Source organism: Actinia tenebrosa, unplaced genomic scaffold, assembly GCF_029948245.1.
Source record: "Actinia tenebrosa isolate PJP-AT-01 unplaced genomic scaffold, QUT_ActTen_1.0 PGA_scaffold12__29_contigs__length_12842862, whole genome shotgun sequence".
NCBI lineage: Eukaryota > Metazoa > Cnidaria > Anthozoa > Actiniaria > Actiniidae > Actinia > Actinia tenebrosa.
In genome coordinates, this window is record NW_028292572.1 from 1769343 (window position 1) to 1784226 (window position 14884).

General features: G+C 36.5%; 2 protein-coding genes across 2 annotated transcripts in view; one reads left to right on the plus strand and one right to left on the minus strand.

Moving 5' to 3' along the window:
- Positions 1-4165: 4165 nt before the first annotated feature.
- On the minus strand, positions 4166-5531 carry LOC116292880 (proline-rich transmembrane protein 4-like). The gene has a single exon (XM_031700228.2). It carries the CDS (start codon positions 5513-5515, stop codon positions 4580-4582), a length of 936 nt encoding a protein of 311 aa, XP_031556088.2. The 5' UTR covers positions 5516-5531; the 3' UTR covers positions 4166-4579.
- Positions 5532-14518: 8987 nt separating this feature from the next.
- The window catches only part of LOC116302240 (uncharacterized), a 62252-nt gene continuing 61886 nt past the window's right edge, over positions 14519-14884 (plus strand). Inside the window, exon 1 of the mRNA XM_089027903.1 lies at positions 14519-14730. The gene's annotated coding sequence lies outside the window, so the exon portion shown is untranslated. The remainder of the gene's footprint in view (positions 14731-14884) is intronic.

A 14884-nucleotide genomic window follows, 5' to 3' on the forward strand; every position in this document is an offset into this window, starting at 1 on the left:
ACTTTGAATAAAAGTTAATTTTACCGTGTTTGCAGACCAGAACATCATTTTTCTTTGCTAGAATTTTGTTGTTTAGGTATTACCTTTCAATCTCCGAATACCTGTTTAGCTTATTGCATCACTTTGGTGCTAATTTTCAAAGCTTAGTTATAATTGAATTTAGGACATTTTGAATTTTAGGCCTTATAATTTGACAAACCACTTTTAACTTCGAATGGGTTTAATTCATTCCAAAAATTGTAAATTAAGGTCTCGTAAAACACTTACCGTTTCCATGGCAACAGTACATTTGGTGACAAAATTGTTGGTGTTTTTACACATCCCATATGATGGTCTACTCGAACACCAAATTTCAAGGGTGGTCAAAAAAATTAATTTCCCACTTTGCTTGAGTCTTACAGAGATCTACTCTTAAATTGTTGTTTTGTTGTTTTTTTTACACTATTTTTTATAAGAGAATAAAAGCAATTTATATCAATGCAATGCCAAAAACTCATTACAAAACCTTCAAGAGGTCACCGAAAATTATATTTCACTGTTTAAACATCTAGTAATGTTTACTTTTTTGAAAACTGCACTCGAAATATATTTTACAAAACACGGGGAAAATGGAGAAACAGACAATACTCATACTGCCTCTTTCCCCCTTTGATTAACAAAATTAATTGTAAACCTTCTATTAAAAACGGTATTAGAGTGTTATTCATAGTATTTGATATTTTGTTCATACACATTTATTACTTTTGTAAAGCTTCAATCTATCAAGATAATCAAAAGAAACTGAGTTTAATCACAAAGAGTAAAAATTAATAAGAAGTTGCAGTCATTTAGTGTGTAAACAAAGTCGTGTTTCTTTGCTTTGATCTAAATAACTTACCTTTAAAAAATTTGTATTCCTCGAAAACAATTTGATGTTCCTTGATCGATTTAAGACTTAGTCTCTTTCCTCTGTAGTTTTTGGCATATATCTATTCAAGGAGCACTAAGAAGAAGAAAAGAATAGGATCAAAATTAGGACACTGAAGAAAGTTAACGCGGAGTAGAACCAGTTGAAAGTGATCAAGTAGTCTTTCTAGGCTTTACACACCTGAAACAGAAAATTAAAATCAATCTCTTATAAGTTTTTTCGTACTGAATTCTTACCCCTTGTCGTTGCGCCTTTTATTGTCGCGGACCTCTTGCTTTCATAAAAGAGTAATAACTTCAAACCGACGCCAGTATCCCAAAAATAGTTCGCCTGATGTTTTCAGTCCTGTGATTTTTGTCGTTAGTTCATCAATCAACGCTAGCGAATCAATGTACGTAACCTTGCCTTGCTTTTTATATGGGGGACGCCCTACTGAGCTAGCGTAGTGACGTTTTGGTGACGAAAGGTAGCAATCTCGTACCCAGAGCCCTTATTTCTTACTGCGCATGCTCGACTAACAATAAGAAATAACGAGTCTGGTTACGAGATTGAAAAAATAACGGTTGATTTTGTTTCTATCTTTTAGCCAATCACCATACATTTTTCTTTATGATCTTGTTGGGCAATAAATAAAAAGAATCCAGTTAATAGAAAAATTACCAAATATTTTTGCAATTTTTTTTTTTCCCAGGACACACCCGGAAACTTTCAAATTGACAAACAATATTATCTTTGCGCTCCTAGTCTGTGAATAGTACAATATCTTTTCTAAAATAGAAATCATATTGCATTGTCAGATGGTCTACAGTGCAATGTGAGTGTTGTTTACAAACGCTAGACTAAAATGCATCCTGTTTATTGAGCTTGCTTTTTAATGGCCTATAGTTGAGAAAAAATTAACTGTATATTTTCTACGTTATCTAATTCATGTCATTTTCTACGCCTTCGGTGCGATGCGCCATATCGTGCACCCCTGAATTCCGGATCTGCCAATAAATAATACTCAATAAACCTCGCAAACAACAAGAACTAATTTTCTTGGTTAGGAAATTAGATCACGTAGGATGCTGGCAGCTATTGTCACTCTGAAAATGTCATAGGAACTGCACGTTTGAACTCGGATTCAGTTGAAACAAGGAAAGGAAAGTTTATAAGGACTAAACAGAATTGTCACGGCCAGTAACTTATTATTTAAGAAGAAAAGAAAACCTTTCCTTTCAAATGAAATGAAAATGAAATGAAAAGAAAGGAAAGGAAAGGAAAGGAAAGGAGGAAATGAAATGAAAAAATAATGTAACGCGGTCGCGTTTTATCAACACTCAAACTTGGATGCACCTTTAACGCAGCCTAAATTTATCCTTATATTAGTATCATTTATATAAACAATACAATTAATGCATGATTTTGTGCTCATGCTTATGCTTGCGTCGCGAGTGAAAACCAGAGATCAGTATATAAATATCTCGCATTACTAGTATTCTTCATGTGAAGAACTAATGAAGAGGAACTCTAGAGAAAAAAGTTTGCGCATGCGTGCATTTCAGCACGTTTTCTAAGAATTTTGGAGAGTTTGAGCGAGAAAATAAATGTTTGTTTTCTCCAAGTATACAATAACGTTGGAGAATATACTTTTGTCAGACCAAGATACTGTATTAACAAACACAATATGAAAGGATTAGAGTTTCAAGCATGGACACTAAGTTTTGGCATTTTGTGAAGTCCAATGTATCAGGCATGTTCGAAAGTCAAATTTACATGTTTTGACTAATTTACATACGGATTCAGAGCATGCGCAGACGTTTTTGACTCGTGTCATGAAAAGGTTTTTATCGTGTAGAATGATCCATACCCGTGATGTGTCTGGTCGCGCCAGCCTTATATATTATTCAATAGCTTGAAAGACGTATAAAGGTAATAGCTGTTGATGGGATATAAACAAGATAATCAGATAAAATTAGGAATATGAGATGTAATTTGTTAATCTTTTGATGCACTTAGAGGATCGATGGGATAATAGAAGAGAATTTGACAAATTCCAGATAAATTGAATTATAAGTTATGCATTTAGTATTGCAGTGTATTTCAATATCAATAAGCCTACCTGCAGATCGATCATTGAATTTTCAAAACATAAAAGAAAAATAACCCATACGTACGTCCTTGTATATATGAGTGAATTATTCCATTATCACCATGTATATCAAGAAACAATCTGTAATTTTTTCGCAAAAACATACAAAATATATAGAAAACTGATCCGGTCTTTTTACCCGGTTTGCCGGATGTCCTTTTTTTTTATTGACAAACACTTTTTGCGCACTGAACGCAAATACCCTATTGATTCCGGAAAGAATTGAAGGAAACACTAAAAAAAAAAAGAAATTATGTAGGCTTCTCAAAACAAACCTGTATGAAGCTGCGTCATAATAGCTTGTTATTTTTTCCATTTCCGTAACAATAAGTACTTCGTACTTATAAGTATTTTCGTACTTAAGAACTTTGTACTTGAGCTTTACAACTTTAGCTTAAAAAATATAAATTAAAGGAATAAAATTAAGTAAAATTTTCATGACGAAAAATCTGTCATTCTAGTTCTTTTGAGCAACAATAAATGTCACATACTTATGTTGTTATGGTATTCAAACTTTACATGCTAGAATTAGTTTTTTCTGTCTGCGATTTTCTTACAACAACTTTAATATTTTATTATTTTTTATTTTAAATAATTTGCTTTAAGGCAGGTGCTACACAAAACTACAATTGTTCCCTACGAGGCGCAACACCATACTGAATTTAATTAATTAATATAGAGGATATTACATGGGCGCGCGGAGATACGACATTTATCTTCGAGTGTTGAAAAGATCTGAGTGTTGAAGAGATTTTCAACACGAGAAGATAAATTTCGTATCTCCAACGCCCATGTAATAATCTGCTTATTATATATTTAACCATAAAATAAACTTAATAAGCTTTTTATCATTATAAAAAGTTTTTATTTATAAACTAATAGCATGGTAACGATATTTTCACATGTGAAAATATCAGTTTTTTGAAAAGGAGAAATATAGGTATTTTATGGATAATTATATGATAAAAATTAATACTAAATTGACCTACATTAAAGATTTGAGGTCCAAGAGTCGCCGGCACTTTTTGACAAATAATCTTTAATGAAGCACAATGTTATTTGTTTTAAGTGCCACTAACCCCTCAATATTTTTAGTATTGATTCTACATGAAGTGAATACTGAGTTGAATGATAAACACTATACTATGTCTATTCTTTGCGTACATATTTACGGTGTTCAACTTACCGATAGAGAAAAAATATCGCTCTGGGATCCTCACGAGTACCCTACCTTTCATATTCCGGCTGCGTTACCAGCGTTGTTGGTCCTTGTAGTGTAGTGGTTAACACAGCGGACCAAAGACGTGGGTTCGATTCCCGCCAAGGCCATTTCATATTTTTCTCTTATTCTCTCTTACACACACCGAACGCATAATTCATTACTACTATTGAATGATAAACATGTTATTTCATCTTTACATCATTTTTTATTTTACACTTGCACTTGCTAACAGTAATTTGAATCTTAATTAAGTCGGCAGTGAAGTTAGCGTTACTCTTCACGGTACTACTATAGTTATCTAGAACCTCTTCTAAAAATGCTAGCAACAAAGGTTCAACCTTTGCAAAACACTTCTACGATTTTCTAATGGTTGTATTACGGTATAAGCAAGAGTACAACCCATCCCTAACTCCATCATACGAAAACACGTCTGGAAACCGTACCAAGGCCAGGGAGCGGGATTGACGACTCTAGAGTACAGACCATATACCCCAACCATAGAGTAGATCTGTAGACCACAACACACAAACCCAAGAAAGGCAGTCACCATTGTGATCTTGGCTACTTTGACGGTTGACTTCTTTCTTCCTGCATTTCCATCGTTGCTCGTTTCTTGTAGGTTAATCTGGTTGAGTTGCTTCTTGGCTCTCCTCGATGTCAAGATGACTTTACCTCCACTGTAGAGAAAAGCGATGGAATTGATGAATCCCCAGACGATGAAAAACGACTGACAGACAATCAGAAGCTCAGTTTTGTCTGCTTCGAGTGCAACGGTTATATCTGAAACCAGAACAACGATGAAATGCAAGACAATGATGGAGAATACGAATGGTAGACTGTGGAACTTCTTCGAGCCAAGCTGTAGTTTGGATACTTCCAGAAAAGCCACATGAACGAGACAAAAGGCAGAAGTTAGACAAGGAAAAGTAAGACCAAAGAGAACTCGTGTTAGCCATAATTCAATATTGAAGCCATGTTCTGAAGACCCATAAGGATCAGTCAACAATAAAAGAGCACGTACTGATCCAAAAATAACAAGCAGAGAATTAATGGCATAGAACAAGAGCCTCCTGGTAAACGCTTTACGCTTATCAGCCATCAGCATCGCAACGAGTGAATGCACGGCTATCAGAGCAAAGGCAACACCAAGTCCTATCCAGTGCACTTGCCAAGCTTGACCCCAGATTCTTTTTGCTACGTACCAATTTGGACCTGGTTCTGGATCGGCATTTGGGTTTGCCGTTGAGGTTTTCATTATATCGAGCCGATAGGCTTTCTTGAAAGATCCTTAAAACAAAAAGTTTTCTCATTGCACTAATTACTATATAGTACAAATTAGTGCTAATTAAACAATAGAAAACAATGGAATTTGCATGAAATTGTGCTATTTAGTATTACTAAAGTTTCACGGTTATATTGTTTGCATTCTACTACAGGGAATCAACAACTAAACCAATCAGACGGTTGCATGATGGCGTCATTTGATTACCACTACCAATTAAAACGCTAGCGAAATTTCTAATTCGAATTACACCTTTTGCTGTTCATTAACCGCGAAGGAATATTCATTGAGGCGAAGAAGCATTGTTATTAGAGCGAACAGGCATACAATAAGGCGAACGGAGTCTCAAGAGTGCGATGGAACGTTCATTAAGAAATTTAGCATTGAATTTGACAATATATGTTTGCGTGGGTTCATTAACGTTTCCAAAATTCATTAGTACGAAGTCATATTCACGGCTTGTAAAAAATAAGAAAAGACACTGTATTCTCTACTTTCACATTCCCATAATGCCTAGCGTCTTTTGGGGGTAACCAATCAAAAAACTGTCCCAAATTGAAAGGTTTCTTAATTGAATTTATACTATACCTGCTTTTATCTGTACAATACTGATTATCAGTTTATTCCAAGTTATTTTTGCGTGTACAGATCATCAAGAGTTTTGGTCTTACAGAAAATGTATTGACTTACGAAAAAAATGTTTAAAATTTACCATAAACGTCTTCAAGCTTCAATTTTTTTCTGTTTTTTACTTCTTCGTTTTATTTTTGGATGCCAACAAGAGAATATTAAGTAAGAGAGCACATCTACCATACATGGGTCTGTAACCATGAAAGTTTCTTGAAAATCTATTTTTAGCTGCGCACGCAAGCCTGAGCTATTTTTAACATGCGATCCCTTATTGCTGCTCAGAGTTGTAGTACTTCCATGCGAGCGAAAAATGTTTAGTTCCCGACGAGAAGAATGCCTTCAAAATCAGTAAAAAGTTGAAATGATTAAAGTATCATGTGTTCTTCATGGACGAATTAAACATTAACTTGACAATTGATGTAAAAGAACATCGAAAAATATCAAATCAGGATGGTTTTCAGTCACATACGAACAAGCGCTAAAAACAGCGAAGACGCCATGGGAAAAGAAACCGCAATAAAAAATACGATGAAAATAGCGAAAAACCTACAGTGAATGCAGCTAAAAAAGCATTTACCGTAGTGTTTTCTATAGTAAATAAAGTTTAAGTTAAAGTAATTAAGAAGACGATGAACAAGACCAGTATTTTGTTTCACACACGAATCAGAAAAACTATTTGCACCGAAATGTGCCGAAGAAAATTTTCTGTTTTCACAGAGGAAAAAACTACAAGAGGCACTGAAGTGATTTTTCACAATTATTAAATATGTTTAGCTTGCCAAAATACGGTGTGTCAGTTTATGCAAAAGATATTGCCCATTGAGAAAAGGCGAATTAATGAAAAAGTTTGACTATTATAAAACTAGAACTTTCTTTCAAATTTTGCACCATGAATTTTCGCTCCGCCTCAATGATTTTTTTCCATAACTTTTCAACTTCTAAAGTCGCAAAAAAACAATAGAAATACAATCACAATATCGCCGAAGTACAAAAAGTGAATCAAACTTAGTATATGAGGATTCAAACTAATAAAAAAGAGATTATTTTTACCTGATTGAAGGGCATTTTACTTGCGATTTTTTCTGCCAGATGCTCTCAGTTCGGCGTATTTGTGCCTTTATGTTTAATTCTTCTATTCCGAGCAGCTTGACTGTTTTCGGATATCTTAAAACCTCTTCTTTTTACTGGTAAACAACTGATTCCAACAGTAAATGCTAAATTTTCTCTCAAGTTTAAAGTTTTTTAAACTCTTGACTCAGTGAATTCAACAAGTTTGTTGATCGAAAATCCGGCTCTTTCGTAAACGAGTCCAATCTACCTTCATTTTAGATGTCCATTAGATAACTTGTCATTTTGAAACACTGAAGTTCAGGTCAGAAGTACGTGTTCTTGGGATGCAGCAATATTAACTCTATTTCAGTTTAGGTGGAAAATTGTGGAATAACTTACAGTCTCATCTATAACTGAAATCAACTCCAAAATGATCGAGTCTCAATCGAGCGACCATTGTTTTGATTTAAAAACAAGCTTGAATGATGTTGTCTCAGCTGAGTATTTTTTACATATGCTGTTATAATGGATTCTTTCAAATACCTTTCAGAAGTTCTCAAGGAATTCCTCTAAACACATTTTCTCGTCAAATTGAATAAAGTTCTCTTGTGTACCCATGACACCACTACGACTCTGACCAATCAAGATTCGCATGCTAAAATAGCTCAGACTAGCGCGCGGAGCTAAAAATAGATTTTCAAGAAACTTTCATGGGTCACAGGGATATGTTCTCTTACTTCTTTTTCTCTTGATGCCAAACAATGTATTGTCAACATTGTCTGATCAGCCTTCAGCAAAATAAGTGGGTTTTTACCCTCTGGTTACCCCCCAAAGACGCAAAGTATTATGGGGATGTGAAAGTAGACAATTGAATATATGTTGTGGTTTATTGTCTGCACCAAAACGCCATAGTTTAAATGGAGCGGAATGGTTGGGAAATCTATTGTTCTATGTTTTTTGTTCGTCTTTATCCATTGTTATATGACGTTGACCGTGCACACTCCATTATGAAAATGCTAATGAAAGTTTATTCATGAAATCTGCTCTTTGCTTTTTTTCGTTGTCGCGGTCTTGTCTTTATATAAGCTAACTTTACATAAGAAAATGATACAATAATATAAATGGAACAGAAATAACAGTCATAGCGCTTCCAAGAAACCTCGTCATTCAAGTTGTTTTGCTGTATTACAAAATTGTTCCTTTATTTTCAACCTGTGTCCTTTTACATGACATCATCTACAATGTTTGAACATTCTGCTATCGAACTTCGTTAATGTAAGCAATCTTGATGACGATTATGATGACGATTTTGATGACTATTTTGTCGATGTAGATGATGATGGTAAATGTGGCGATGGTGTTGGTAATGGTGATAATCAAGATGACGATGACCGAGTGGTGATGATGGTGATGACGATGATGAAGATGATGATAACGGTATTGATGTTTATAATGATTATACCAATGATGGTGGTGATGTTGATGGTGTTGGTTGTAATGATGGATGGTAATAATAAGGCTGAGACCGGAGATGTACTTCATCTTTTCGTCGCCTTTATGTGTAGACATACTTTTACTTTATGATGTCATCGTGTTATTAACATAGTACATATCTGTTTTTGTCTTTAAAGTTTCTAGTACTGAAACATCTGCATGGTAGAGATTGATCTGTGAAGTCATTAAGATAATATGCTTAATACATCTGCAACACAAACGCAGCTGGGTATTCAGAAAGTTAAAGAATGGCCTGAACAGCCAAACAAACATGGCTATCCTTGGAGGATGACTGAAGCCGGCTGGGTTGGCCTGAACAGTACAAGAACAAGTACATTGTACCCACGAGGTTAAGGAATGGTTTGAAATCCGCGGGCTTTATCGTAGTTGCAACAAATACTGAACCAGTAAGTTTGAATTATTTATATGATAGCATGCAACGCCTGCTATTCAGATTCATGGATGTCTGTCAGTTGGAGGACTTCATTGAAGCATTATTGACGATCATTTTATGACTAACAAGGATATCCATGAGTGTAAAATAGCAAATCAAATATGCAAAAAGCATTCAAAGACAATTCTTTTTATACTAAGACCACATCCCTTTCCTCCAAGATGCGAAATTCAGCAAGTGGCAATCTTTATAATTTATCAAGTGATGTCAGCAAAAATGTCGACCGGTTCTTGTGTCTTATTATTCGCTTACAAATTAGTTGCAGCCCAAAGAATTTTGATCTTGAAGGGGGAAAATGTGAAAATTGATGAAATAAACTAAGAAAGCAGGCAACTCGATATTTTCAATGCTTTAAGCTACGGACACACGGTGCAATATTGCGCGCAATGTTGCATGCAATTGATGTTGCGAGCCATGACACACGACGCAATATGTTGCACGCAACGTCGCTAAAGTAAAAAACTATTCTATTTCAGCAACATTGCCTGCAATGATGCGCGCAATGTTGCACCATGTGTCCGTGCCTTTAGAGGCTACGAGAACCATGTGGATGGCAGGAATTAAATGATTGAAATCAGTATCATAACCACAGGAATCTTAACTAGAATCACCACCTCTAAAGGGCAGCTAAAATCTTGTCATTTCTGAAATCTTCAAGATTGTTCGGGTTCTACCATGGCCAGACAAGTTTAAACATAGCTCAGTTATTTTATTATTACGGTTTATAAGCTAATGCCTGGTGATTTTTGGTTCTTAGAGCCATATCCATGAAAACAACGACAAAGTTCCTCTTAGTGGGTTCTTCGTGCAAACCCTTCATGATGACTGAAATGGCTCTCGTAAGACAGGTATGCATGCAACATTTCGTATTTTAGTGTTTAATTATATCTGTAACGTTAGTGGGTTTCGTTACTCATGTATTCTTGATGCGCGAGGAACATGACGCAAAATCCCTTGAGTTATAAATTGGATGACAATAAACCAGCCGCCATGTTGTTTGATCTAAGAAGAAAAGCTAATGGAAAGTACGTTTTTTAAGGGGGACCAAGGGCTTCAGAGCGGAGGGTTATCACTAATAATTTGAACTCTTTGAACGGTCGAACCCTTTTTTGGTTGACGAAAGCTGTTTCCTTGCAGGAACGTAGCCACTATGAGGCAGGCGAGACAGTTACCTTGGGAAAATGTCACAAATGTCCCTCAAAGCTTTGGAAATCGCATTTTCGAGGGTCTCGACTAATTTTCATTCGGGGATGCATTTCCCCGAACTCCACTAGTTGATCCCGCCTCAACTGCTTGTTTGCCTCGGTAAACAATAGGTTCTTTGCAGCTCAGTAATCACGTGCTGATTAATTCACTGAGAGCAATGAATGAACATCTTGATTCCCACGGGTGAATTATACTGGTGAGCAAACAAACTTTCTACAACCTGTTTCGAGAGATCGTAATAAAACTGCATTCTCGTAACACACTGGTTCAGTACACATCCTTTCATTGACTTCTTTACAAGTAGATAAAAAGAATCACCAATCTTAATATAAAAACAAAAATTTTACTCTCCAGTACAAACACGTGACGGTTAACTGCAAAGGGCCTATTCAGTCTGCCTACGACCCTTCTTGTTGACTTTATAGGAGGCTCATGAATTTCGTAATGAGTGAAAGGGTGAGGGCTACAACTATTTTTAAAATATGTACTATGACCCCCGGCCCTCCCCCCTCCAATAAACAAGCGTAGCTTCCCTAGCTAAGAGGAATGCTTTATTATCGTCAACCTGAATGACAGCTATGACGATGACATACCATAAGAATTGTGGCGGTTAGGAGGGGGTCGCCTTTAAGGTGAAATTAAATCGAGTCTTTTCTCAAGTATGTTTGTTCTCTTTTCAATGATTGGTTTCCTTTTAGGGTTTTAGCGGGCAGCTATGATATCCTATATCAAGTATTGGTGTATGGAATCAGCTTGCAGTCATAAAATTTTCATGCGTATATTTAAGTTAATTCTGTTATATATTTCGTGACTTGCATATCGTGTTGGAATATCATAGTGGTTTTATTGTTTTTGTATACTGAATTATGAATAACGACAAGAAGCATCTGTTCGTCAGTGTTCAGGTATTGAGAAACTTCGTTTGAAACCGCAAACTAAGTGCATTGCGTGTCCTTTTTTTTCTTATTTCCTTTCTTCCTCCCTTCCTTCCTTCGTTCCTTCGTTCCTTCCTTGCTTCGTTCCTTCGTTCCTTCGTTCGTTCGTTCGTTCCTTCGTTCCTTCGTTCCTTCGTTCCTTCGTTCCTTCGTTCCTTCGTTCCTTCGTTCCTTCGTTCCTTCGTTCCTTCGTTCCTTCGTTCCTTCGTTCCTTCGTTCCTTCGTTCCTTCGTTCCTTCGTTCCTTCGTTCCTTCGTTCCTTCGTTCCTTCGTTCCTTCGTTCCTTCGTTCCTTCGTTCCTTCGTTCCTTCGTTCCTTCGTTCCTTCGTTCCTTCGTTCCTTCGTTCGTTCCTTCGTTCGTTCCTTCCTTCGTTCCTTCCTTCCTTCCTTCCTTCCTTCCTTCCTTCCTTCCTTCCTTCCTTCCTTCCTTCCTTCCTTCCTTCCTTCTTTCCTTCGTTCCTTCGTTCCTTCCTTCCTTCGTTCCTTCGTTCCTTCCTTCGTTCCTTCCTTCCTTCCTTCCTTCCTTCGTTCCTTCCTTCCTTCGTTCCTTCGTTCCTTCTTTCCTTCTTTCCTTCGTTCCTTCGTTCCTTCGTTCCTTCGTTCCTTCGTTCCTTCCCTCGTTCCTTCCTTCCTTCACTACTTGAGTGAATAGCCCCCTTCACAGTTCCCGGCGCCATCTTGAAAGGTAGCCGTGCCTTTGCATCGAAGCGAGACGAACGGTGAGCTTGCAATGATAGAGAGATGTGAATAATTGTTCAAGGTGTTAATAAGGTCTGTTCATAAGGTCTGTTCGTCTTGCTTCGATGCAAAGGCACGGCTACCTTTCAAGATGGCGCAGGGAACTGTGAAAGGGGCTATTCACTCAAGTGAACAAGCGAAGGCATATTTTACTAATAAACAAATTGATCGGCGGTCGCCATTTTTCACAGAAATGTAGAATATGACCAGATAATTACTCACTTTCAAACTTTATGTCGGAAATTAGGAATATAAAATGTTATTGGGCTGCAAGACTGCAACTTGTAACCCTTCACGTTACGTGAAATTCTTTTACTATCATGCCGCACGAAATACGCGATTTCCACTTGATGCCATCATCAGATATGGTCAGTTAGGTTTTATGAAGTACTTTCAAAAAACGAAATGAAAACCTTTTTTCAGAGTAAAGATAGTACGAAGAAGTGAAAAAGGAAACCGTTTTCTTGATATTTTATTCTTCAAAATATTCTAATGACGTTATCATATCAAGCAAGCAAGCGTATTAATCTCATGCGTAGAAAGGATGCGCACTGTGGACATGTGCTCGTTGTGTTCCTAAAACTATCATTGTAAGCACTTTTTCCAGCTAATCCGGCTAGATATTATGCAAGCTTATTTGAAAACTTAAATCAACTTTAACCACCGGGATTCGTTAATGTGGCTAAATAAACCATGCTTTATATTGTGGTAGAAAAAACTTTATTGCTACAAACCACACTGGCGTCAATATTTAATCCTCCTTAAAAGAAAAACGACAAAATAAAATCCAAAACATTCTTTGTCAATTTTAGACACTTTCGAAGGCCTGTATGTCTGTTCTTTTATTTCTTTTTTCTTTTTTCACTGAAACATGTTCAACCGAATCCAAAACATTCTTTGTAAATTTTAGACACTTTCGAAGGCCTTTTTCGAAGACTTTTTACTGAATTATGTTCAACTGAATTTGCCTGACTTACTAAACTTTAGATACATTCTCAAATCACAAAAACAATTGGCCAATTAGATGAAAATTCAATTCGCTTTTTTTGCTTTAGCGTTTCATATGTAGGATAAAGATTGAAAAAGATGGTTTTATCGTCTTCAGTTATCAGTAAAGTCTGTTTTGTTTTTTTTGTTTTTTTTGCCATCTTGATTGTACTTGCGTCGGTTAATAGGGCGGGGGAATTTACCTACCTTTTGTCAAACCACCAGATTATAAAATCCACTTTCCCTTGGTGGTTTGTACTAGCGAAAGGTCATTATAAATAAAACACGAAACTCTTTTCTACCACGGGTTTTAGTTTAAGTTTAGTTAAGGCAGAATTTCACGTTCTTTTGATAATTTGCAACTAAGATTCTAAATTCGCTTATCAAGTCGCATTGCGATTGGACGAATTGCAAAGACATTGCTAATGCAATACTGACAATGTACTGCATATTTGAAAGATGAGATATTGCCTTGATTACCCTCATTTGCAACTTTTAACTTTCCAGAACATCTTGGTACGTGAATAAATCATGAGCAAATGGATTTCGTTTTCTAAAACCTCGACCCTCCCATCCCCCTAGTTCAGAAAGAAAATTTATTTCTTTTCCCCCTCTTCCGCCTCCAACACCCCCCGCCCCCCGCCCCCCACCCTGCTCCCCCTTAACACCCCCCCCCCTCCTCCACCCTGCTCCCTCTTAAGATTTCCACGTTTTGAAAGATTATTCAAAACACAATGTACCCGGGAATCTACAGTTTCTTCTACTTGACCCTCAGGATTGCCAAAGGCTCTACATCTTCACCTATTCAATATAATGTTAAATATATGATCGTAAACCAGAGGAAAGGGGCTTCCGGGGAAGGGGGAGCTTATCAAAGTCCACGACTAGCTTCGGTGACTAGTACTCTATTAATAACTTTTGTTCAATCGGGTGCGCGAAAAAAGCCTATCTCGGGTAATAAACATGATTAGTTAGTCTGAATTATATTGGTGTTGTTTATACAATCTCTGATTCGCAATGGATGCGCACGCTATTCTACCAAGTACAACTGGGCATGACAATCTAGTAACATTATCTTTGATCATCGTTAGTTTTATCAAAATGCATACGCGGGAATCACAAAAGCCAGCTTATTTGTTATTGATTGCCACTCTGGTTTTTAAGTCACTAATACGTACTTCAAAGTAAAATCTAAATACTACCTAATAAATAAGAAGCCTTAAAAGATCTTGCGCTAGCCAATGAGATAATAGCGCGGTGTAATGAAAATCTCCAAACCTGATAAATTAATTGGTTATAAAGCCGTTTTGACTGGATTGTCGAGATACTTTAAAGTAGATGTACACTAGAGAGATCCATTATTGTCGTAAGATTGGCTTTATGGATGATCATTTCAGTAGATAACTACGTCATGGCACTAACGAGCCTCAATGGGAACGCAGAGTTCAGGTTACTTATTTTGCTGGTGGTAAATGAAAAAACGATCATTAATTGTAAGCCACAGTGAGAGCACTCACAAGAACAAAAGATTGACCCAGAGATACAAACGGTGGCTCTTAGGACGGAAAAGTCAACTGTTGAACATCGATAAAGCTGATATACAGCGATCGGAAGTGCACTTTTTTATTATCTTATAATCGCTCTTATTTACGGGTTAAGACGCTCGTTATTCGATAGAAATACGACTAACAAAGGTAAGAAATGTCAGAAAAATACCACGTCTGAAATTGTCTCATAGAATTGCAACTTATTCTTTACTCCTAAAAATAACACCTTCAAACTAGAGTCAAAAGTGATAAAATTTCAGTAAATTGAGGAGACATTTAAAATGTCCTTAAGTTTTTTGTT

What these genes read in the sequence shown, in the direction of transcription:
- LOC116292880 (XM_031700228.2), bottom strand. Translation starts at nt 5,515, where the DNA reads ATGAAAACCTCAACGGCAAACCCAAATGCCGATCCAGAACCAGGTCCA.